The following is a 26,125-nucleotide window of genomic DNA, read 5'->3' as shown; positions in this document are numbered from 1 at the left end:
ATATTGTCCTTAAAAAAATCAACTTAACAAATTCAGAAATTAAATATCTTAGCAAAATCTGACTACAAGTGTACTAATAATAATACTTTCAGGTATACATTGTTTTAGTAGAGTTCTTGATTTAATGTGTAGGCTTTTTTGAAACACCAAAATAAGAATCGAGTAAAATAAATAGACATTTAAGTTGTTTGCAAGTTCTCAAAATACAGTTTTCAATAACAATATTGATATTTGTCAATATCGTCTTACATTTGACAATATTGTGTATTCTATAATTTATTCTATTATGTTTAAAAGAATTTTTAATTACTGTTTAAGATAAGATAAGATAAATCTTTATTGTCATTGTCACAAGAACAACGAAATTTAAAAAGTGCCATCAGTCAGTGCATATGCTTAAAAACAAAAAATAACTGTCTCACAATTCACACACAATGTAAGAAATAACAAATAACTGGTAAAAAAACAAAAAAAACAACCAAAAACTAATAAATAAGAATAGCCACATTCTCACATACATCATTCATGATGATTAATGGTTGGTTTTTGATTGCATTTAGTTTTGTTATTGCTATCGGGAATAATTAATTGTAATCCAAATGTTCTGCTGTTTAGTTATTATGTTTACATTTTTATAGCAGTTTGGTCAGATAAGATCAAATGTGCAATATACAGTAGATAAATTATTCCTTGAAATGCGATATTTTAGCTCAGATTTAAAAGATTCATCACATCTAAGCGTCATCACCTCACAGCCAATCACAGCGGCTTCTGTGGTCCATTTTTCCCCGTTGTCTGTCAAATTGAGCCAATCAGAGCGCGCGGAGCACTTTCAGATTAAAGTTGTTGTAAGGAGTGCGTGTGTGCGCGCGAGAAGAAATACTGTCCGTGGCACGAGACAGACGTGAAGCGGCGGAGGACGAACAGCAAGTCTTATCGGATATTCTGGCTTTAATCCGGTATTTTACTGGCTTCATTTCCACCCGTTCAGAGCTTTAACCGTGAAAGGAAGCAGGTCTCTTTTAAAGGATTTTCACTGTGGGTTTTTTTTTGGGGGGTAGATTAGCGTTTAGAGTCTGTAACGTCTCCTCTTCTTTTCCACGCCACATATTTAAGAGCTCTCTGTATGAATAGTTTTCTCGCTCCTCTGTCTCCACGGACTTCGGTTTTTTGCTACTGGAGGAGCATTTTTACCGATTCGAGATGACGGAAATCAGCGAAAAAGAAAGCGAACCTCAGAACCGGGACCTAAACCGGCAGGGCACCACCGTCTCCGGTCAACCGGAATCAAAGGTAACAGCACACCTGTTCAACAAAAGCCAACTGTAAAACAGAAAAACCAACGATTAATTATTTAAACTAGTGTCTAGATTTTTTTTTAAAGAATAATGTTTTTTTTGTGAGTAGGTTTTTATGCTTGGTAACAAGGTGAGGTCTATCTTTAAATTCAAATAAAGGTAATTTTAGAAATGAGTGACTGAGCGTTTTCTGCCTTACGAAGCTAATTCTGTAGTGGCTCCAGGTCTTGCATAACAACTCTAAGCCTCTGTAATTCTCCCACCTTGCCTGACCTCAAAGTTAGAGAGCAGATATTACACAAAGGTGTGCATGTTTCCGCTGACGTGTGCTGAAAAAAATAAACACCTATTCAACGAAAGCTTTCATTTTCTTGTAGATCACAAATTAAAAACAAAACTTATTCCTGACTGATGCACAAGAGAACTGCTTTTAGATTATATGGTTCTGCTGTTGCTTTATTTAAAATAAAATGTTTTGTTTCACGTTGACATTGAAAGAGTAATAATGAACTTATTAGCAATGCTATACAGTAATAGCATTTGTTTACTCAAACTTTTGGCATATATTTAACATTTTGCAGTCAAAATTTGAAACACAACTTTCAAAATTAGATGGATGAAGGAGGAAAAATACATGTTAAAAAAAATCACAATTATTGTGACACTTTGTAGAACTTATTTTTACATCTGACAAGGTTGTGGCATAGTTTGTGGGAGATTGTTGCACATTTATCATACCCTCCATTCATCTTAAGTGGTTTTCTATTGTATTTATTGCTGGGGCGACTACGAAAAAAATGTTTTTTTATGCCTGGTGAACCATTTTGGATCATTATACTACTCAGTAATTAACCATTTTCAGTTTGCTGTCAGTTTACTATTTTTCATATCGTGTATTTCACGCTCTCTATCTAATAAGTTTCCTAGCGAAATAGGCCCACATCATAACCGATCTCCCACCATACCTAACACTGGCTATGAAAGGCTTTCTCAAATACTCACTCTTTGTTTTGTTTTATTTCTTAACATGATCTTATTACTCTATACACAATATACACAAATTATTGGCTGGATTTAATAACTGCATTCATTATTGTGTGATTATGTTACTGTCAGATTCTTCCTTCTGTACTTTTAAATGAATTAAAGATATTATTTTATATCCTAACAATGTTACGAACAATCGAGATTCTGGTGATGCTCTTCGTTCACTAATATAGTATAACTATAGTTATACTGAGATTATATTACACACAGATGCTTAGTAAATGGGTAACTTTTAACTTTGCTCAATTTATTTAGGGGTATCAGAGTTAAGGGGGTTCAATACAAATGCATGACATGATGTATAATGAGTCCACTGCGCTGAACCCATTGAAAACCTGGTTATTCCACCAAGTATTGATTTCCGAACTCTTCCTGAGTTAGAACATTAGTATTGTTGTTTCTAAATGAATATGAACTTGTTTTCTTTGCATTATTTGAGTTCTGAAAGCACTGCATCTTTTTCCTTATTTTGACCAAATAAATAAAAAAATTTTGCTTGGAATTTCGAACGCATGTTGTCAGTAGTTCATAGAATAAAAGAACAAAGTTAATTTTACTGAAACAAATACCGATAAAAAGTAAAATCAGAGAAACTGATCATTTTTCAGTGGTCTCTTAATTTTTTCCAGAGCTGGTTAGTTAGTTAGCTAGCTAGCTAGATAGACAAAATTTGTGATTTTAATTTGACAAATTGTAAGAAAGTAAATACTGTAGCTACTTCCTACTTATTGGTAATCCACAAGTTAAGATTTAATATTAATCTTATAGCAGTTTAAGGCTTCATACCGCTTATTATCTTAATTATCTTGATATAAATCTTAAACTTGTTCCTCCTCATTATTTGACCGCCTTATTAATTTTTCTTTCATTTTTCCACTTTCAGTTGAGCTCTAACAAGCAGCCTTAATTGCCAGAGGTTATTAGTTGCTGATAGATTTGGTTGGGCGTCTCCACGGGGGGCCCAGATTTAAGCCCAGCAGAGCAGATTTCTTGTTGTTGTCTCTGTTTGTCTACAGATACGATAATGAATGGTGGGCAGCGAGGTGGCGCTTGAATTTATGAGCCAATCATCTAGCAGATGTTTGCAGTGTCCTGCTAGGGGCTCGGTCATAATTCACCCAAGTGGTTGTCAAGACAAAATGGATCTCCAAGCTACATCGACCATGTAGTTTAGATGTTTGTCAAGCCCCTGCTGGCAGCCCATTCCCTTAAACATCCTGTAGAGGAATGAAGAGGAGTTTACTAAACATATGTCACAAGAGGTTCTTTTACATCTTTTTTATTTCTTTCGATACCCCTACTATTTTTTTCTTCGTTTTAATAATTTCCCAACAACCTCAACCTTCTGATATCCTTCTTTTGCATCCATCTGTTTCAGCCCGTCAGCAGCAGCTCTCCTTCATGTCTCCCTTCGATCCCTCTCTGTTCTCCCTTGGAGTATTTATTACAGTGCTAAGTGGGCCCACCAGCTTTCTAGAGCGCTTCTAATAGAGGCAGTGACACAGAGTGAATAGTTATTCCACCTCCTCCACCTACAGGCAAGGTGACGACTCCAAAAATATTATTATTCCTCTATAATCACTTGGAGCACGTCATTCAAATACCTTGCACTCAGGATTGGATTAATATTTGAGAAGATGAGCAGAAATGCAATCTTTCACTTTATCTCTTTCTTCAAGAATCTCTAAAATAGCTCTAGGGAATATGAACTTAAAGCTTTATCGCAATATTTAGTGGTAAAAAAGTGACGATTACTTTTTCTTTAGGTAATTTTATGGTTGTGACTGCATGGCAGAGCACAAAATATGCTGCTCTTAAAAATATTCCTGTTTATAATAATCTTCTTTAGGACTTCTTTAGAAGTGTGATTTGTATCACAGAACTGCTCACAGTAGCTGCGTTTAATCATAGTTTCAAATTTATTAGTATTTATCTTAACCCTTTATGACCTAAGTTTCAAATCTCCACATGAATATTTGAGCTTATTTTAATTGTACAAACTTCTATAGATGGTAAATTGCGAAAATAACTTGCTAGATACTGAAATTTCCAGTTGTTGTGGATAACTGGGCAAATATATATTTACTCACATGACATTTAAAGAGCTGCGTGCAATTAAAATAAGCAAAAATATTCATGATGCCTGGGTCATAAAGGGTTAAAAAGTTCCTTCAGTCATCCTATGACATTATTCTACATTATCAGCACTCACAATTAAGATTTAAACTATGACATACTTTGCTAACCCTGTCATTTCTCTCTTAGTACTTCTCCTGGGCTAACAGACTTATAGAGGGTATAACTCTCCTCTGTATGTTCTCCAAGCACCACCTTCCAAAAACAATAGGCTATTCTTTCAGGAAGGGGATGTATAGCTGCAAGGCGAAGAGGTCCTCTTAGATAAATGGCATGTTTGATGCTTTTACACATCTGTTTTTATTCAGAACAATCAAATAACCATGAATTTGGGAATTGTCTAATAGTCAGCAGACTGCAGCTTCTTATTTGCCTCATCATCTCAACGGTTTCTGCAATTCCTGGATTGTCACATGTATCCTCTGTTGTTTCAGTGAGGATGAAATGATTATTGCACGCTACATAAAGTTTAATAAAGTCGTTGAAGTGGCTCAGTCTGCTGATAATGCAAGGTGGAGATATGCAGCAGTCTCCAGGGCCTCTACACAGTTCACTGGATATTTGGCCAACACAGAGACATTTTAATGAGACTGCAATGATGAAAACTGTTTCTTTCCAGCTCTTCCTCTCACCTTCATTTCACATTTACCTCCTTATCAGTTTTGTATTACTTTTATGCCCCACACATAGATTATGTAACACTTTTCTCTTTCCATTTCCGCAGTCCAATGACCTTTTCCACCTGTCCTTGACTTCCTCATCCCTTTTCTTTCCTCTGCTGCGCTATCACTGTTAATTTTCTATTATGATCTTTTCACTCCCTGGCCCTTAGATAATGCTTGATTGTAAAGATAAAGGCTATTTAGAGATGCTCTGAATAATAATACAAGATAAAACAAGCTCCAGCTGACTACATTAAACTAAATTCATCATTTTGTAATTTTCTGCTATGATTCCAGGTTATTTGCAGCTCATTAAACCAGCCTTGCGTGTGTATTTTCCCAGCAGTGTAACATGCAGATTTCCTTCATTTGCATTGTGTAACAGCACTGGCATTCATTTAGCTGCATTCTTCCTGTACAATAAAATCTCAGCTTCTTTCAGAGTGTTTCTTACACATGCCAGCACCAATCTGCAAACTTAATGAGTGCTGATGACATTTCTGGACAAAACAGATCCAGCCTACTTGTGTTTGTTTATTTCATGTCTCTGTTTGCAGATGGATGCATCACTCAGTCATATAATTTTTGATTGACTTGGATATGTTCAGAATTTCCATGCCAAAATGATTGGGCAAAAATTTGTCTAAAGGCTGAAAGCACCAGCAAGAAATTACATAAAACGGAGAATATCATCACTGCTTCAATTCTGAAATACATTAAACTAGAGCTATTTATTCTGACACCCCTAAATAAAATAAAATTAACCCTTTTATGCAAAACAGTCACTGCAGTGGACAGCTATCTAAAAGCAAATTTCTTGTGTTTCTTGTGGATTTTTGTGTTATAAATGCATAGAGACCACTAAAGTGGACACTAGTGCATCATACAATACACTGCCAACTACTGGCCATCCACTGCAAGTGCAAGAAAATTTTAGTTAAATCCAATATGGCAGACGGACGAAAAAGCAACTCAGGAATATCCAGTCCCTCCTTCTACTCTTGATGTATTTACCAAATAACAACTTTGTATTTGGAGAAAATTACAACTTTTCACCTAGAAAAAAATCCTAGAATTTTTTATTTTTTCCTTTACTAACATTTTCCCCACCTTTCTTATGCCGTAAGAAAATCATAAACACTTTGGGGGGGAAAAAATTTGATATAAAAGATCATAATTCATGCATGGACGGGTTAAGTGCACCCAAATGACTACAGAAGTTCACACCTGTTTAAAAAATATAAAGTTTCATAACAGACAGACAGTAAACTGCAGAAATAATTTGCTAGATATTGAAAGTTCCAGTTGTTATTTATAAATGGGCAAATATCTCGGGACATTTAAAGAACTGTGTACAATTAAAATAAGCAAAAATATCCAGATGGAGATTTGAAACTTAAGTCATAAAGGACTAAATTACATGATGCAATTTCTTTATTTTTGTTTGCAAATGGCCTTAAAGTTAACCAAATAATAATGTATTAGAGTTTGGATTCAAAAAAGGGATAAATTAGCCAATCTTTGTGAAAATATTTTATGCTTCTGCATGTAGTTTCTCCACAGAGAAAGAAGAACCAAACTAAATTTTTACCAAGTAAAAGTTTCAGCCAGAACAGAATTTTTTAAAGAAACCGTTGGAACCTTTCAGATAGCGTAACCTATGGTGGGATTTCGGTACTGCAAATTTGGCTGCGTCGCCGGCGATACGTTCGGTCCGGAAGGGTTAAAAACCGGTTGCATATACCGTACTATGATATTCAGGAACCAAAACTTGAAAACCAGGGGAGGAAACGACGCTCCCCATCTAATTCCCAGTAAATTCAACAAGCATTAATCAGTGCAAGCCATTTTACTTTAGATTTTTGTTGTTTAAAATACTGGCGGGCGTTTAATGTGAAAGTAGGTGTCCAGTTTGAAGGGCTATGCAGGGTTTAAACTCTCTGGACGCTGAACACTTTGACTGTTCCTTCAAAGATAAAACATCAAAAATAAAATGACAAATCTAAACAATTAAGAACTCAAAGCAGTAAAACAGAAAATAAAAGTTAAGTAAGATAAAGTCTCAGTTGACTTGAAGGTCAGTGAGCAAAATAAGTTTTTAGAGTTTTGTTTGATAATTACTGTTTTACTAATTTACCACTTAATGCACAAAGTAATTGGATGATAATTTGATCATCTGCGCCTTGATGATTTTCTGGCTCAATGTTCCCCTTTTTTATTTCCCCAGAAGGTGAAACAACTTTACTATTACACCAAAATGGCAGCTGCTGAATTCTTTCATCCTTCTCTTCTTGTTACATTCACACCTCTGTGTGTGGCTCTAAAAGGCCTGCCTGTTGTTTTTTTGGTGATTTGCATTTTAGCAGACTCCAGCAGCCCACAAGCTGCCTGCCAAAGTGTGCAGAGAAAGAGGCTTTCATTTCCAAATCCGGCAGTTAAAAGGGCTTAACTGCAGAAGGGGCTCTTAGAAACCGCTGACAATCACAATGGCTCATTCATTTGCATATAATGGTGACGAATCCGTGCATACAGCAACCTGGTTGCCTTCAATCACATTCATGGCCTGCTGTATTTTCTTATTTTACCCAAACACAGGCTGAGACTTCAAAATTCCTCACAGGGGAATTTTGAATCTTCATATTTTTAGGGATTTTGTTGTGACTGTAGTCCCTCGCAGAATTATTCATAACCCTTCAGGTTTTCCCCATTTCATGTTGAAATTACAAAATTTAATGGGATCATAGGGGTTATTATGGAAGAAGATTAGGGCCAATAAAATAAAAAGTGCTCTATTTTGTCTGAATTCTGACTTTAATCTTCACAATTTCGACTTTTGTCTTCGGAATTTTTACCTTTTTCTTCAGGATTTTGACTTTTCTTTTTTTTTTAAATTGACTTTTTTAAATTTTGACTTTTTTCTTTTGAATTTTGACTTTATTCTTTAGAATTTTGGTCTTTGTTCTAAGAAATCTTGACTTTTTTCTCTGGAATTTTGACTTTTTTTCTCTAGAATTTTGACTTTAATCTTTAGAATTTCGGTCTTTGTTCTAAGGAATTTTGACTTTAATCTTCAGAATTTTGACTTTTTTCTTTGGAATTTTTACCTTTTTCTTCAGGATTTTGACTTCTTTTTTTTTTAAAATTGACTTTTTAAAATTTTGACTTTTTTTCATTTGAATTTTGACTTTAATCTTCAGAATTTTGGTCTTTCTTCTAAGGAATCTTGACTTTTTTCTCTAGAATTTTGACTTTAATCTTCAGAATTTTGACTTTTTTCTTCAGGATTCTTGACTTTTGAGATCAAAAGTCAGAATTCTGTTTTGTCTATTTTATCTGGCAAATAGTATTGAAAAACTTAAAAGTTATTAATATAAAAATCAATATTTATAAAAAAAATTACATTTTGAACTTGTTCAATAAATGTTTTAGTTTATGTTAGTTAGCCTCAGTGCTAGAAGAATTACTTACATTCCCTGAAAAAGATTGATTGAATTCATGTTTACCAAATGCGCTCCAGCTGGATGGATGCCCGTCGAGGTCACCTTTAATTCAAAGCTCAGGTCATTGTGAGAAGACCGATACACTTACTCTGAATGTGGTACGATGATTTAAGACCTTAAGTTACAATAGATGTTACTTTGTACTTCACTCAGTATCAATTGTGTGCCATGTGAGAATCTGTGTGTTTTTTCTCTTTTAATATGGAAATCAGTGGTGCCGTTTATAAATTGTCAGTAAATTGTTTTATTACACATTCTTTATTCTACAGTTCGCACTGTGATGAGCTAATAGCTGTCACTAGTTCAGCGAGGAGCGTGTCGGGTTCTGTGATCCATGAATAGATTTTAAGATGTTTGAGAGAGTCACCGTAATTATCAGTAAATATTATAGAGTTGTGAGTTGAGCTTTTGGTTTCTGCACTGTTTTTCAGGGAAGGTTGCAGACTAAAATAACAACCAATTAACCAGCAGCTTCTCCAACACAATGCTGCACATTTATTATAACTGTAACTATAAAGCTCTGGAGATAATAAAGATAGAGGAGTCTCTGCCGTGTGAACCCCTGCAGCAGAGACAGCTGTTATTGTCTTATGTCTCATCTCTGTGCACAGTGATGATGATAAACTAAATTAGGATAGTATTTGGTGCTTTTTTTAAGTTACAAACCTAAACTTTTAAAAGACTCAATCACATTTTTGTGGTCTGCATGTAGACATCAAAATGATTAATAAGCAAAAAAGAGGAATGAAAAAGATTAGTTTCTTGATGGAACAAATAATATTGTTTTCACGTTGAAAACTCCAGAATAGCAAGCAAGAGCGATGAGAAATCAAAGTAGAGGACGAGCACAAAAACACGTTAGGCTGAAACAACTAGATTTGTTGGAGAACTGAGTAAAATCAAGGTGTATAAATACAATGGAGTGTGATTGTTGGATGAAAGAGAGGTTTGGGATTACTGGTAGGAAACAGCTGAGAGGGGATCCAAAAACTCAGGCAACTGAGCAGCACAAAAATGCATAAAAATCAAGTTTTTATTGTCAAACAGTTCGCCCAGACGGTGGATGTGTTTGATGAATGTACAAAGAAACGAAACGTTTTACCCTTTGGGTTTTAAACATAGAAATAATCAGATGTTTTGACTAATACACAGCTCTGTAAAAAATGAAGAGCCCACTGCACTGAATCTCATTATAAACCTCATGGTTATTCCACCAAATATTGATTTCTGAGCTCTTCCTGAGTTGTTGTTTCTAAGTGAATATGAACTTGTTTTCTTTGCATTATTTGAGGTCTGAAAGTGCTGCATCTTTTTTGTTATTTTGACCATTTTTTATTTTCTGTAAGTAAATACTACATTTTTGCTTGGGGTTTCAGAGACATGTTGTCAGCAGTTCATAGAATAAAAGAACAATGTTAATTCTACTCAAACATATACCTATAAAAAGTAAAATCAGAGAATTAATCATTTTAAGTGATCTCAGAGCTGCATTTGATGCGTACTGAGGATTTTAACGATCTCTGTTACTGGTTTTCACATTTCTTGACTCTTTTGTATTTATGGTGTAAAGCACTTTGTTGCAGAAATGTGCTATACAAATAAACTTGATTTATTGATTTACTCACCTGAAAAGTAGGGTTTCATTTTAGATGAATGTGATGACTTGAAGTTTAAAGTCTGAACAGTTTGTGTCCAGGGTGTGTGGGGTCTGCAGACTACCCATTTCGAGACCTGAGACCTGAACAAACCCTGCTTTTTTTCTCAGCGGACCTAATTGTTCGTTGCAATCTGGTCTTGTCGTGTTTTGTGAGCCAAACTACAAGTTTTGTAGGGACATTTACCAAAAAATAGAGATAGAATTTACCGCTTAATTAGAACTTAGCTTGCAGGAAGACAACATTTTTCCTTCCAAACCAGACAGAAGATCAGCACAGTAAAGCAGCTTTCAGATCTAATAGAGAGGAACACTCATTACTGAATGGGGCTTCTGTTGAGCCAAGAAAAGCCATTAAAGAAAGCATAAATTCAGCTTTCTCTTGAAAGCATTTACGAGAGGAACCTAGTGGCTCTTTTCATCACTCAATCTAATTGGATTCTTTTAATCTGTAGCTTATAGAGGAGAAACCTGCTCAATACTATCGATTATTTTTTTTGTGAAGTGAGCGCAGATGGGCAATGTGGTGGATATAAAAGCTAAAAAGTGCAATAAACATGATAGCGAGGTTGTAATATTGTTAATATCTTGACATGTTTGTCTAACTTTCTTCACAACCACCACATGAACCTGGAAGTCATTACGATAATTTAATCTGTGTGGTTTAATGCGGTGACTACAGCCAGATAATGACTTCATCGCAAACTGGAGAGCTGCTCTTCACTGTCAGAAACCCATTACGTCCTTGTCCTCATCCATCAGCCTCCCCCCTTAATGTACGACTCCACTGCAGTTTTATTTCCATATACGGCCCTCCCATCATTTCTGAATCTCTTAATTATTCAGCAAAATGGAGGCAAACGGCAGCAAAGACTAACAAAACATTTGCTGTGCATCAATGACTGCATACAGTGAACGTGTGGGGCGCTCAATAGCATTAATTCAACATGAATTTTAAGAAGTATTGGCATAGGGTGGGTTCAAAAAGAGGCTGTAAATCTGCAGTCTAAAGAAAAGTGGAGGAGAAAGATAAAAACAAAAGATCAGAAGTTATCTTGACTTTGAAAGGACAGTCAAAGTGTTCAGCGTCCAGAGAGTTTAAACCCTGCATAGCCCTTCAAACTGGACACCTACTTTCACATTAAACGCCCGCCAATATTTTAAACAACAAAAATCTAAAGTAAAATGGCTTGCACTAATAAATGCTTGTTGAATTTACTGGGAATTAGATGGGGAGCGTCGTTTTCTCCCCTGATTTTCAAGTTTTGGTTCATGAATATCATAGTACGGTATCTGCAACCGGTTTTTAACCCTACTTCACCTAACGTATCGCTGGCGACGCAGCCAAATTTGCAGTACCGTAATCCCACCACAGGTTACGCTATCTGAAATGTTCCAACGGTTTCTTTAAAAAATTCTGTTCTGGCTGAAACTTTTACTTGGTAAAAATTTGGTTTGGTTCCTCTTTCTCTGTGGAGAAACTACATGAAGAAGCATAAAATATTTTCACTAAGATTGGCTAATTTATCCCTTTTTTAAATCCAAACTCTAATACACTATTATTTGGTTAACTTTAAGGCCATTTGCAAACAAAAATACAGAAATTGTATCATGTAATTTAGTCCTTTATGACCCAAGTTTCAAATCTCCGCCTGGATATTTTATTTGTTTATTTTAATTGTACGCAGTTCTTTAAATGTCCTGTGAGTAAATATATTTGCGCATTTATAAATAACAACTGGAACTTTCAATATCTAGAAAACTATTTCCACAGTTTACTGTCTATTAAAAGAGTGGCCTTTAGATTAATTTAACTCCCTGCTACCACTGGGTGAAATTACCGTAATAACCCTATATTGGCTGGAAAGCGCAACGTCTCCCCTTTCAGAAACTGTTGGAATTTTTCAGATAGCACAACATCTGGCGGGATTATGGTACTGCAAATCTGGCTGGATCTGTTTAGGACTTAGAGGGTTAAAATTGAAAAAAAAATATAACATATAAAGAAGTGAAAATTTGGGAAATGACAAACAAAATACTAGAAATCTTGAAATACTGCTCAGCCTGGGCTCACATTCATGTGCCTTCTCTGATTCTGTGTGCTTGCTTTTTTTCTAGCATGTGTAGCTTTCAGATCATTGTTCTCTGAAACACTTTTAGATGTTTGCTCAATTTGATCCAATCTTTTTTGTACAAAGCAGTCTAAAAATATTCACTCTGTGTTCCAGCTGCAGCGGCTGAAGCGCTCCCTGTCCCTCAAATCAGTCATACGCAGCAAGAGCGTGGATAACTTCTTCCAACGGAGCAACGGCGAATCTCGGCCGGTCTCGGCCATCATCACAGCGCCGCCACCTCCATCATCTCCTCCTCCCTTCTCTGAATCCCCTCTGGGCTATGAGCGCTCTCCCTCTCTATCCCCATCAGTCAGCCCCAACCCTTCCTTGTCTTCACATTCCCCTTCCATCAGCCCTTCGCTGTCCCGGACCTTAAAGAACCAGCTGAAGTCTCAGCCAATGCAACCGGTCAAAACTCACTGTTTCCAGGAGCATGTCTTCCGTAGGCCTACCAGCTGCCAGCGATGCAAACATATGATCCAAGGTAGGTCAATTAGCAACCTGCTTAGCAATTTATTATCGTATTGACTAAACCGGAAAGTGCTTTTCATCTGCTGTGTATTCAGGAAATTCCAAGCAAGGGCTGCGTTGTAAAGCCTGCAAGCTGGCGGCTCATCTTTGGTGTTCCTCTGAACTATCTCAGCAGGCCTGTAACGGCAAGGTAAGAGACTCAGTGTTTCCTAAGAAGAAATTGACCAGTGGAGGTTTCTGATATGGGCTACCGCCCAGGGCGGCATGAGCTCCTCTGGCCCCCCCCATTGCTGTGATTTATAAACGGTTTTTCATGTGAAAAAGAGTCTGTTTCACTCTCCACTCTCGGTAATGCACACTTGTGGGTTAATTTGCTCTTGTGCAAATTAACTCCTTGTGAAAAAAAACATGGATAACAAAACTTACAGCTAACCTTTAGCACTTATTTGCTAAACACACTTTACAGCCATAAGTTAAAAAATTATCCATATGGGAGGAGTGAAGTCTCCTTTTGCACCTCATGGAGCCATGGCTTACCCTGCTGCAGATGCTAAAATAGCCAATGAAAACTCTCACCTGTTGGCTGTCTGCAGATACTCACACCTAAGGAGAATTTAGAGAGACTAATTAAACTAACAGTCATGTTTCTGGACTGGAGTACCCAGAAAGAAGCCATAAATGCACAGGAAGAACATGCAAACTCCATGCAGAAAGATTTCAGACTGTCTCCAATCCAGGTCTTTCTTACTGCAGCGTAAAAGTTGCCATTGTGCAGCCATATGCCTAATATCTTGTAAACATACAGTACCATTAAGGTTTTCATAAATATTATGCTTTTAGCTTAAGTGTGACAGATTTTCCTGTGCTCTGAAAGGAAGCTTATTAGCTCAAAAATGCTTAATTGGCTATTTTGTACTGATTGCTTATGTGAAGTTCTCTGTGTTTCCGTTGCTCCTTTGCTTCACCCCGAACAAAAAAACAGTCACATAATTAATTAGATTTACTGTAATTGTTTCCAAAATGTACTGGGAATGTGGATGTTCCTTGGAGGGAAGACACAAATTAAAAATGCTCTGTATCAGCAGAATTAAATGGCATCTGGATGCCTTAAGTGTCTCTGAGTCATTTGGCGCAGCCTTTTAGCCCTGGTAATATGCCCAGTCCCAAAATCCCTGGCTTGTAGAGAGAGAATAAAGCCCCTTTTTCACACCAGCAAAGACAAAAAGGTGGAGGTATAATTGGAACATGGATTGACTGGAAATGTAGTAGCAGAGGACCATGTTTTTTTCTCTTTTATATGCCATGCCTTATCAGAAGAAAAAAGGCTGAGTCTAGCAGTAGTAAAGTTCATCTGGTTACATTCCCGTATTTTGTCTGTCTTACAACCTTTCTGCTTCTTTACCCTCTTTCTCTCACTTGTCTGGATGCAACATTTCCTCTAAACTTTGCTGGAAAATCATTATCTCTCTGTACCAGCTGGTCTGCCTAATTCAGTGTGAAAGTTGTTGTGTTTGAGGTGAACACTGTCCCCCAAGGATGTGCATGCTCTCACCAATCCAGTGTCCATTACGATCACTGCACACTCATCAAGGCATGAATTAGCCGTTTTGTGAAATTAGGAGTGTAAGCCCGCATTTATGCATGTAAATTAAAGTTTTTCAATGAAAATATTACAGCTGAGGGAAATGGCTTAAAAATAAAATCTACGATTTATTTTAATACCAGATCTGAGAAACTGCACATGACAGAAAATATTTTATAAAAGTGGCTTTTATTTCACTTTTATAAAATATAAAAGTGAGTTGCATGATGGAAAGGTATGGCCAGGTTACAATACTTTTTGTTTAATTACAAGAATATTTTCATAATTTTAGCAGAAAAAATGCCAAAAAAAAGTATTTCTATTGACTTTTATCTGTAAAACTTATATAAAAAGTATAAGTTTCCACAATGTTCAACATTCTTCATTAATTTTTTCTCAAAAATTTCTCTTAATATTACAACTTTATTCTTGTAATATAATGACTTTATTGTCATAATTAAAACAAATCTTAGCTTGGCCCTAATACTCTGTCACTGAGTTGGCCTGCATTCAAAGTCTAAATAAATATGGAGGACATATTTATTTATCTTTCCACAAGATTGTAGTCTTTAGGCGACCTGAACATCACTTCGAACTGTCAAAAAGAAAAATCCACATTTTGCAAAAATTAAATCTTCAAAAACCAAAACTTTGATTGATAAAATGGAGTTATCGCCCAGTCTGTGGCGCTTTATGTTTCAGATCTTGTTAAAATAGACAGCTAAACATATGAAATTAAGAAACTAATTAATTGTTGTTATGCTATGGATCTCCAAAGATCCATAGCATAGCATCCAAGACCTTGAGGGAGCTACAACTAAGTTTGGCCGTTGGGACCAGCGCCTTGGAGAAATGGACCGGCTTAGCGTGACTGACCTTGAGTTTAAAGGCCATTTAAAAAATAAGAATCCACAAACATGTTCACCTCTTTTAGATGTTTCAGCTTTTCATGATTCAGTTAGTCCAACAAAATGTGAAGAATTTGGCTCAACAGTAAGGTAATAAGGTAGGTAAGGTAATTTTATTTATATAGCTCATTTTCAGCAACAAGGCAGTTCAAAGTGTTTTACATGAATTAGAAGGAAATGCAAACAAAACAACAAACCAAAAGAGATACACAAAGGTAAGGGTAACAACAAAAATAAAGAACAAAAGTACTACACAATTTAAACTAATAGGAGTTTCTCTAGATCTAGAGTATGTTCCCAATTAGCAATAAGAATACGTACTGAAAAAATTATATACTAATATAATATACAAATTATAAACTAAACTAGTAGGAGTTTCTCTGTCTCCATGTTTGATTCTTGTTCTGGGTTGCTATTAGTACAAAACTAAATATTAGTTCCCTATGTTTAATAAGAATAAGTAGTCGATAATTTATAAACTAATTGGGTTTTTTCTTGATTTTGTGTTTGTTCTGCATTAGTGAGGTAAAAAACTAAATGTTGGTTCTCCACATTTGGTAAAACTAGTGAGGTAAAAAACTAAATGTTGAGATGTCTGAGATGACCTAGTCTGTGCAAAGTCTTAAATTCACCTGAAATTAAGGCCTCAAAATGTAAAATTCAATTTAAACAGTAAATTGGCTTTTAATAAGTTAATCACAAGTCTTAAATTTTATCTTGACAGGACTATTTAACTTCATATTTTCTGAGTAATTTTTTTCTCAGTGTGCTCTGTGACTCCATACATAATGGTCTTAAAAGGTCTTGAAATGCATTAAAGTTGGTGAAACCTTAACAGAATCCCAGTTAAGTAATGTTTGAAATATATAGCATTTTTATAACAACTGAAGGCTATACAGTTACCGTACTTGATTGTGCAATAAAATACATAATACTGCCTCTTTAATGTGGTGGTTAGAGATTTATTTATTTACACATGGCTAGGCTAGGTTGATTAGCATTTTCCTCTTTGTAAATGATATTTTTTTGAAAACATTATTTTTTGTATCTACTCTGGTTATCTGTCTGATGTAAAATTTTGTTTAATGTTAAACATGTAACTGTGGCAAAGCAAAACCAGAGGTAGATACTTTTTCACAGTGCGTTATTTAGAACTTCACCACCCTTTGGTCATGTTCAGCTAATGTGCTGACCATACACTTTAAAATATCTCCATAATCTAGAGTCACTAATGACTCTAGAATCCTGAAATCTGTTTAGTAATCAATGTTAATTAAACGTTAAGATGTAAAATACTTTTAATGGGAAGCTGGGAATGCTGAGCACTGCACAAAAAATTACTTAGTGCAGGAAAGCTTTGCACACATACACACATCCCTCTTTTCTGTTGTACTTCACTGATGGGGCACATTTTAGCTGTTAACATATAAGAACAGAATATAAGAACAAATGGATAAATAAAGCTGACTAACTGACTTTTTGTTTGATTTCAAAAGGTCAAAAAGGGAAGAATCATTGCCTAGAACCTTCTGATTCAGCTTGAGTACGTTCCACCTTCAGCCCGTCTGAAGGCTCAGATGGAGAAATGTCAACAGCAATTATTTGCTTTTCTCCTGTCGTAAAACAGAGGTGGAAGTAGTTGGGAGCAGGTGTGTGCTTTTTTACAAATGTCCTCAAATACAACACCAGTGCAATAACATGTAATGTACTGAGCTCATGGTGTTTTGTTAACATTGCAGGATGTCATGTGTTTTCCCAACGGCCAGGCTTGGATTTTATTAACATTTTTTTAACAAAAGTAGTAAGGTGCGCCGGCCACTGTAGGGCCACACAGGGACATCCACTAGAAGGAAACAAACACACCCAGTGTGTGTAACACTTAACACTTTTATTCTATTGGCTGAGAGGTTGCCAGGCGACTGTGCTTTTTCGTTCCAAGCGCGAGCAGAGAGATTTGCAAGCGGAGATTTTATCCGAACAGAGACAAGTTTTGAGCGGGAGGAAAAAGGTTTGAGAAAGGACAGTGAATATTTGAAAGAGAGCAGAAGTTTTGAGTACAAGCATTAGAAGTTTTGAGAACAAAAGACATGAAGTCCTGCTTTCAGACTGAAAATGTGTGCTCTCGAATTATGGGAGAAAAATTCCCCCATACGTTGCTTTCTACGGTAATGTTGACACATTAAATATTGTAGTAATTTCTTACAGAACATCTCGTTATTGCGCCCTCTACTGCGCATGCGGGACACTTTCAGGTCATTTGCAGTTCACACTGGAGATCACATACAGGTCGCATATATTTTGAAGTATCACTTCGGACTGCAGTGTGAACGTAGCCTTAGTCATGTTGGATAATTCTTAGATTTAGACATTTGTTGGGGGTGTCTTGTGACTTGTGGTGTGTTTAAGTCCATTGTTTTCATCAAACGCTGGTAATATGAGGGTTAAGGCAGCAGGACGTTGGACTGTTGTTAGGGAAAGTGCTCTGAGTTTCAGCATTAAATCTTGAGGAATTTTGAATATACTAAGGTTTCGCGTTTCCCGTGCAGAACCCATTCTTGTCTTCTGTCTATTCTAAGTAACATGCTCTCTTCGCATCTCTTCTGGTCTTCTAATATTTCAGTCTGGAGCCTTTAAGAGAAACTTCAGCTCTCCTCTGCTAACCATTGATCCACTGAGTATAGTCAAGGAGGCTCCAGCTGCCCAGGGTGAGGGATGAAACCTCCGGATGATTTGTCACACCGACAAACAACTGCAGTGTTTCATCGTAATATTGTGTCTTTGTATAGAGACAGAGAATGTCATCGTTGACCCTGTGTATGAAGCACTGCGTTATGGGACGTCATTGGCTCAGATGAGTCGCTCCAGCTTTGGAAGTATCTCCGAATCCCCTTGTCATGAGGTATAAAATACACACTAGGTAGGCTATTTAAGTTAAAGTTTATGTTAAATAGAAACGTTATTGACTTTGCTTTCTTTATCATAGTCTGATACACTGCAAGGTAAACTAGAAAACCAACCAATCGCTGAAGAGGAAATTATTCCAGGAAGTAAGTTGTTTCTTTTGTATTCATCTGCTAATTTTATGGTATATGTTTTTTTGGTTGTTTTTTTTTAGAAATGTAAGCACAAATCATTTTTATCGTATGAGAGATGCATTATACTGCTTACGTTTCCAAGTCCAGCATTTTCCATGACAAAACACAAGGTCAAAAGCTTTCCAGCTTTGTTCCTACTGGGGATTTACTAAATGTAAGGCTTCATCTCAGTTTGCTTCTTCACCAATATGATAAAACGCTGTAAAGGTGGGTACAAATTTGTCGGGTTCTGTGTTTTTCTGTGTTTATTTAGAGTTTTCTGTGTCCTTGCGTCTCTTCGTTGTCCTGTCCTCCCCTTGATTGTTCCCAGGTGTGTCTCGTTCTGTCATTACCCTCCCATGTATTTAACTCCACCTGTGTTCCTTGTTCCTCGTCGGGTCCTCGTCGAATGTGTGCTCTGTCTTCCGAGTTTCTGTTTTTGTTAGCGGTTGCTACCGGCGTCGAGCCCTGGCTTCAGCTCGGCCGTGCGGCCCATTCCTAGAGCGTGTTTGCCCATCATTAAAGACATCATTTTCATCTTACCTGGGTCTACAGCGTCTGCCTCACCAACCCTCACCACACCTCATGACAAAATTGACATTCGTTTGTGGCAGATGGTTCCTTTTCATATCACAAAAACTTGGGAATAAAACCACCAAAAGTTGTAAAAGTAAAAAACAGTGCAGCAGCCTGAATAAAAAGCCGATATGCCTTTCTAAAAAGGGGGGGGAAAAAACACTACGTCGTTACTTTCAGTTATTTGTTTCTGAAATATTTAAATTGGCCTCTGACTCCTTAAGAAGCTCCTACCCTTTCCGACACTCATCACAACAACGTTTCTCCATGATGCTGTTATAATTATTCATAGAGCTTTGGACTGAGAAGTAGTTTGTATTATAAGTTCAGCAGACTTGCAGTTCCATCAGGTGTTTGCTAATTGCTGCTGCTGCTAGTCTGGAGGAGCTGAGTGGTGGAGGAGTTTTGGGTAAATAGGTGGTACAGTGTATGTTCTGGCATTAAGGTACTTCGAATGGCTACCATGTGAGATTCAAGGATTTCTCAAACATAAAATACAAATGTTTTAACACAAGTTTTAACACAACCTCGGGGAATCCCTTTAGATTTACAGTTCACCTCCAAAACAGACATTTGAGATCTGGAGTCGTACACGTGTCTGATAAAGAGATACAAACTAAATGTCAAAACGTTAACTACGAACTGCTACGATATCATTTACAGTGTAGACTTGAGGTTTTCTTTGTGTGTGTATCCAGTACTTTTCCCTTTTGCTCTTTAGTCCCAGGAGAAAAGATCATCTCTGTTTGTTCTGCCACCACTTTAGAGTACCTGACCTTCACTTCTGCCTTGCTGTCTCGGTCACAAAGTGTCATCAGCTCTCTCTCTTTATCTCTCCTTTTCACTTTGCACTTTTACTCTTTCCACTGTCTATTTCTTTCATGTGACCTTTCATATTGTCTATCCGTCCCTTTCCTTTTTGTCTTTGTTTATGTGTCTGTCTCTCCAGTGCTCACCCCTCCTGAAAGCGAGAAGGCTGATTCAGAGGACAGGGTCAGCCTGAAGGTGTGTAGTCAGCATTCTCCTCTTCTTTCAGCTTATTTTTATTTGAACAAGCATTCTGCGAGTCCGTCTTCCTCTTTATTTCTTTCCTTTGGTTCTACACTTAGACAAATTTGACGTTTTGACTGTTTTTAATCTCACACATTTGTTGTCGCCAGACTCCGAAGCGAGTCGAAGTTCACTCCATTCACACGTACATCGCCCTCTACAAGTTTCTGCCTCAGGAGAAGAATGACCTGGAACTACAGTTAGTAAGATTTCTTTGTGTACTGTATGCGTGATTTTGCATGAATTAGAGTGGCCAGGTGAGAAAGGACATTCATACACCATCTGCCTGCTCAGCAGGACGATCGCAGGGGGCTCAGACTGGGAGGGAGGAACGTGCTGGGAGGCTGGGAAGGACAAACAGCTGCACTGAGTGCATGTCAGAAAATAGTTTTCATATCTTAGCAGATACACCTAACTGCTGAGTGTGGTACAACACCTGCAACTAATCTAAACACTGCAAAAACTCAAAATCATACCAAGTATTTCTGGACTAGTTTCAAGTGCAGATCTCTTAGCACACTGGGAATAAGACAAACTAACTTGCAAGTAACTTTTCACGCACTTGTTCTAAGTAAATAATTCCTTAATATTGATGAAAAAGTACTAGTTTCATTGGCAGATAAATTAACTTATAACATGGGAGAAATGTCTTGTTATAAATGAAATAATATGCCAATAGAACAAAAAATAATTATTTACTTAAAACAAGCTTCTACATCTAGCTATAAAGCTACTTTTAAGTTGGTTTTATCTTATTTCCAGTGTAATAAGATATTTGCACTAGAAACTAGACCAAAACTACTTGGTAAGATTTAATAGTTCACTGTTTTTGCAGTGAACAATTCAGGCTTGGGATTTTAGTGACTCTTAAAGCTGTTTGTGAAAGAATCAAGTCAGTAAGGAAACATACAGCAGAGTTACATTCAGGGGTGGAAATAATTTTTTTTTAAGAATAATAGTACCATGACCCGTTCTAGACCGAACGCGTCAACACATTTTTACAAGCCATATTTGCAGTACCGTAACTCTGCCACACGTTGCGCTATCTGAAAAGTTCCAACAGTTTCTGAAAGTGGAGACTTTGGGCTTACTCCCGCCGTTGCAGAGAGCATGTTTTTCTTTGATTTAATCTGATCAAACACTGTTTTAGAAAACTAATCATTACTTAGTGTTTAGGTACCTGTATGGCTTCATCTACATGGCACATAATTCATATTATATATTATGTTTGTGTCTGCAGGCCTGGCGACCGAATTCAAGTCACGGACGACTCCAACGAAGACTGGTGGAAGGTGGGCGGCACTCCTTTGTAGTAATTTTTATCCCCTGAATATTTCAAAGGCTCTACTTTTTGCCCTTTCTGCTAAGAGCTTTCCCACTATAAATATCCAGATTGCCATTGAATGGATAGTACGGTAACCCATGTTTAATGCATCGCCCTGCCTTGGAAAGCTGAGGGCAAATCTGTTTAGAGACAATGAGAGCGAAGCGTAGCCTAGAAATCAAATTTTAAAATGTGCGTGGTTTAAATCATTTTCTAGATAAACTGGCACATTTTATGTTCATAATGTGAGCTATTATGTTAAAATCAAAAATGACTAAGCACATGGACTTAAATTCAAATCAGTAACTCATTTTACAAATAAAAAACTGCTTTTAAAGTGAGAATAACTAGAAAGTCTATAAAGAGAAATGTGTTTTTGTCTAATGATGGCAACACTAATTTAGAGACAGAACCAAAAAAAATCTGTTTCAATTCAGGATACAGATGAGTTGCATGTTTATGCAGCGAGTCACATAATCAAAACTGAAATCTTTGGGAATCACAGCTTCGATAAATCTGTATTTCTGACCCATTCTCACACCGACACTCAAATCCTAATTGTTTTTGACACTTCTTCTGTGAACTCTGATTATTTATTTACTCTGATTTTTAATTGGATTGGAGTAGGTCTGAAACTAATCAAAAGGTTTTTTTGGATGTGTTTGAGAACATTGTCTTTCGGGGGGAAACAAATCTACCTTGACTTCAAATTTTAGATTAATTATTAAGTAATTCTTCATCCTTTTATAACAAGTAAGCCAATACTTCATGCTTATAAACAAGAACCACCCCATGATGTTCTCACTGCTGTTTTTGGGATAATGTGCAGAACAATTTTTCTAGCAGGCATTGTGTTTTGGTCTCATCTGATTAGACTGCAGTGTATTCACCGGCATTTTAATATCTGTCCAAATTTTATCTGCAAACTTTAACCAAGCTTTGCTCTTCAGCAGTAGAGTCTAGCGCAGCAAGTTTTCCCAGATGCCATTTACTTATTGTTTTTGTGGGGTTTCTTAAGCTTTCCTAAAGTTTTTCTTTGGTCTTGGACAGCTCTTGCGATTATTTTTTGACCCCGCTGTCAGAAATCTTGCGAGGAGCAACTAGGCGTAGTTTATTTATAATGAAATTGATGTTCTTTTGTGTTCCACTGAGTTTTGGCTGTAAGGTGCAGCATTCAGATGTTTAAAAATACATTTTTGTGCAACTATAAAGTTGAAGAAGTCTTGATAGGGCTCTCCATTTCTACCCATTATGACATGATTCCTGTGCAATAATTTGGTAATGAAAAACCATTTATTGGTCATTAAGTAGGACTAAATCAGCTGATTGACAGCTTTTTATGTAATGACACATTTGAGCAATATTTTTGGCTCTCCATTCCTTTTTGAAGCTTTATTAATTCATTTTGTCTCTCCACTTTATTACACATCATGTCTAGACTAAATTTAGCTTGTTTACTGTGTATGTGTGGGTAAATTTGGATTTTAACTCCCCCATTAGGAATAGATTTATTCAGAAAATGATGTTTAGTATTTAGTATTTTTTGCTTTCCTGTAACTTCTGAATAATCTCTCAGAACAAAGAGAAACATATCTGTGTCGACCAGCAGGCCGAATGTTTGTGGATGTTGTGTTTACCAGGGGAAAAGCAGAGACAAGGTGGGATTTTTCCCAGCCAACTTTGTCCAGCGGGTCCGACCGGGTGAGCGGGTGTGGAAGGTCACCACTGCTTTCCATGGCAATCGAGACAAAGGCCAGATGACTGTGAAAGAGAATCAGGTGATGCACACATTTTTCCTATCTTCTGCATGCACACACTCGCTCTAGGCATTTTTATTTCTAAGTGGATGCAAATTAATGCAGAAAGTGTTAAAATTATAGAGGACAGCAGTATGTAGCTTGCAGCATCTGGTCAGTTTCCGCCCAGGTCCTAAAAGTGTTTTCTCACCCCTGCTCCTGTTCTGTGCCCTCCTGTTTTTCCTCCCTCTGCCCTCTGCAGATCTGCATCGGGAAAAACGAGGAGATTGACGGCTTCCTTCGGCTGACTAGCGGGAAGAAGAGAGGCCTTGTCCCTGTGATGTTTCTGCTGGAAATATGATGGCAGTATTTCAGATTTCTCCTTGATTTAGCAGAGGAGCTCCCAGGGATGGAGGAATACTCAGGAGTGTTTAGCCATCACCTCACTGACAACCATCCACCCTCCTCCACCCCTCCAAGCATCACTGCTGCATCTCGAGTGGAAAACAGCCTGCAGCTTTGGCTTTTTGGCTGAAGATTAAGACAACCAGGAGCTTCTTCAGAGCTACTTTGCTTGTAGCACAGCTTCACTTTGTGAAGCTTCTTATATTTTCACCAGAGGTATGTAGCAATTATTTTCAAGAGAATGAGTGTGAAGGTACTCTGGCTACCTCATTAGCCTCTACACTGGCCACTCACTCACAAAAAAAGGGTAAAGGACGTTTTTGTCATGATGTCAAGGCATGTTGAAGTTATTTGTGAAAAGAAAACTTTGGATAATACACTGGATGTGTATTGCAGTTGCTTGTGCAAACCTGTTTTTGGTTGAGTAGAGTGAAGATTAATAATTTTGGTCACAATGTCCAAGTTTAATGGTACATAACTCAGATTCTCAAACATAAAATGATCCAGGTATTACTGTGTATTAATGTCTTTTCTGCTCTATCTTGGTCCAATCAAAGTCACAACACACCCTTTCTCTCACACGCACTCAAGGGTTTTCCCTGCATCCCAAAACGCTTTTCGGTGATTACAGAATGGCACATTTGCACTCTTCACAGTTTCAATGTGACAAATACTTGCATGCACCTTGGGGAGCTCTTAGTTTGCCCTTCAGAGGTTCTCCCATCCACATGATATTTCAGAGGGTTTGTATTTTCACTTTCTACTATGTAGCTCAATGGATTATTAGGATTTGCGTCCTGTTGCTGCATCATAAACATAATTTGTCTTAGGCTACGTTCACACTGCAGCCCAAAGTGACTCAAATCCGGATTTTTATTGCCGTGGCTGTTCACACTTCCAAATATGTGCAACCTGTATGTGATCTCCAGCGTGAACTATAAACAACCTGAAAGTGTCCCGCATGCGCAGTAGAGGGCGCAATAACGTCACACATAGAGAGCGTGCTAAGTGGTTGTGGAAGTAAACATGGATGCTAACGGTGGAGCATATCTTACGGTTTTGAAGTTGTTGTCCGACTGGAGCCAGGATATTAACAACTTAATCCTTATTGTCGTCCGCCATTGTTGTTTTTCTTCCTGCTTACGCGCATGGGGACACAGAATAGTGAGGTTTGTCGAGTATCAGTGACGTTCAAATCGGATGAATTCGACCTGGACGTTTGGTCACATCTGAATCGGATACGTGTCGGATGTCCAAGTGGCCTTGGTCGCATTCGAAAAGAATCCGACTTTTGTTGTTCAGACTGTCATGAAAAGATCAGCTACAGGTCGCATTACGGCAAAAACATCGGAAATGGGTCACTTCAGGCTGCAGTGTGAACGCAGCCTATGTGTAACGTCCTGTATTATTCTCATGTCATGCAATAGGAAAGAGCAAACAAACCAGAACGACTGATTAAAAGCCATATTCAGGTTTCTTGATGGAGAAAAATTACTAAATGCCGTCAGTCTTTTCCACAGAGAACTAATTTTCAAATCTCCTTATTTATTTAATTTATTGATCTGTCATAAATTATAAGGCTTGGTTAAACTAAGGGTGTTTGTATATAGCCTTCTTAAAACAATGTATATATATATATATTAGCTCCTGAAAGCATGCTAACACAAAGTTTTGCAGCTTTGCAGGAGCCGACTGAGGGCATTAATTTCTCTATTCTTACCTGCAGGAGATTCCTGTTTGTCTCATGTATCTGCAGCATGTAATGCATCTCTTTGCTCAATTACCATCTCGCCGTGTCAGCACAAATATTTCAAGATACTATGCACAACAGTTCTAGTCACTCACTTTGTTTTGTTCACAGCTTATTTCCAAAGCAGCTCAACGTGTCTTTGTCACTCAGTAGTTTTGCGAAGATTTAAAATTGGACTTTGAAATCAGCTGTCTTGTGTGTACACTGTTCTATTTCAATAATCCTCACTGACTAGAACTAGGATTGGCTCAGGATAACGATTACCAGTTTAACCTAACTGCACGCCTACCAGGCTTAGCTCTCAGCATGATTGGTCATCATGTGATCCTCAAATAATGCTAATAAAGTTGAATGAACATTCAAGTTGTGTCTTTGGTCATTTAAAACAATGGTTCGTCTTTAGTGTTTGGTAAGGATGGACAATGGGAATTAATGGCGTGTTTTTGAGGTTTTTCACAGTTAGTCACGTTATAACCAGAAACAGTTCATTTGGTTGGTTTCTTACAAATTCATCAAATCAAAAATCAAATAAAATTTTATTTGTATTAGCACATTTCAGCAACAAGGCATTTCAAAAACACAAAGAACGCACACTCAACAATTGAAACATTACATTTTGCTGTTACACAGCAGGTTGTTGATTATTTATAATTTATCTAATATAATTATATATTATATATATAATTTATATATTTTATCATTTATAAATGTTTCAGAACCAACTCTAAGCAGGTGGGTTTTTAGTCTATGTTTAAAAGAATTCAGTGTTTCGGCTGTTTTGCAGTTTTCTGGAAGTTTGTTCCAGATTTGTGGTGCACAGAAGCAGAGTGCTGCTTCT

General features: G+C 37.1%; 1 protein-coding gene across 1 annotated transcript; it reads left to right on the top strand.

Annotated features, from left to right (window-relative positions):
- The first annotated feature begins 878 nt into the window (after positions 1–878).
- On the top strand, positions 879–25,650 carry LOC102227826 (SH3 and cysteine-rich domain-containing protein 2-like). Its single transcript, XM_005814367.2, has 11 exons — positions 879–1,293; positions 12,526–12,895; positions 12,978–13,072; positions 17,993–18,077; positions 18,159–18,271; positions 18,356–18,419; positions 19,972–20,027; positions 20,183–20,271; positions 21,313–21,364; positions 23,037–23,174; positions 23,395–25,650. Exons 1-11 carry the CDS (start codon positions 1,204–1,206, stop codon positions 23,491–23,493), a joined length of 1,251 nt encoding a protein of 416 aa, XP_005814424.1. The 5' UTR covers positions 879–1,203; the 3' UTR covers positions 23,494–25,650.
- The last annotated feature ends 475 nt before the right edge of the window (positions 25,651–26,125 follow it).

The sequence above is a fragment of the Xiphophorus maculatus genome, chromosome 10, assembly GCF_002775205.1.
Source record: "Xiphophorus maculatus strain JP 163 A chromosome 10, X_maculatus-5.0-male, whole genome shotgun sequence".
Classification (NCBI taxonomy): domain Eukaryota; kingdom Metazoa; phylum Chordata; class Actinopteri; order Cyprinodontiformes; family Poeciliidae; genus Xiphophorus; species Xiphophorus maculatus.
This window is presented reverse-complemented; position numbering and strand designations above follow the sequence as displayed.

Coding starts and splice junctions, on each gene's coding strand:
- LOC102227826 (XM_005814367.2), top strand. CDS start 1,204: ATGACGGAAATCAGCGAAAAAGAAAGCGAACCTCAGAACCGGGACCTA. Junction 12,896..12,977: donor ATGCAAACATATGATCCAAG/GTAGGTCAATTA, acceptor CTGTGTATTCAG/GAAATTCCAAGCAAGGGCTG. Junction 20,028..20,182: donor AGGACAGGGTCAGCCTGAAG/GTGTGTAGTCAG, acceptor TGTTGTCGCCAG/ACTCCGAAGCGAGTCGAAGT.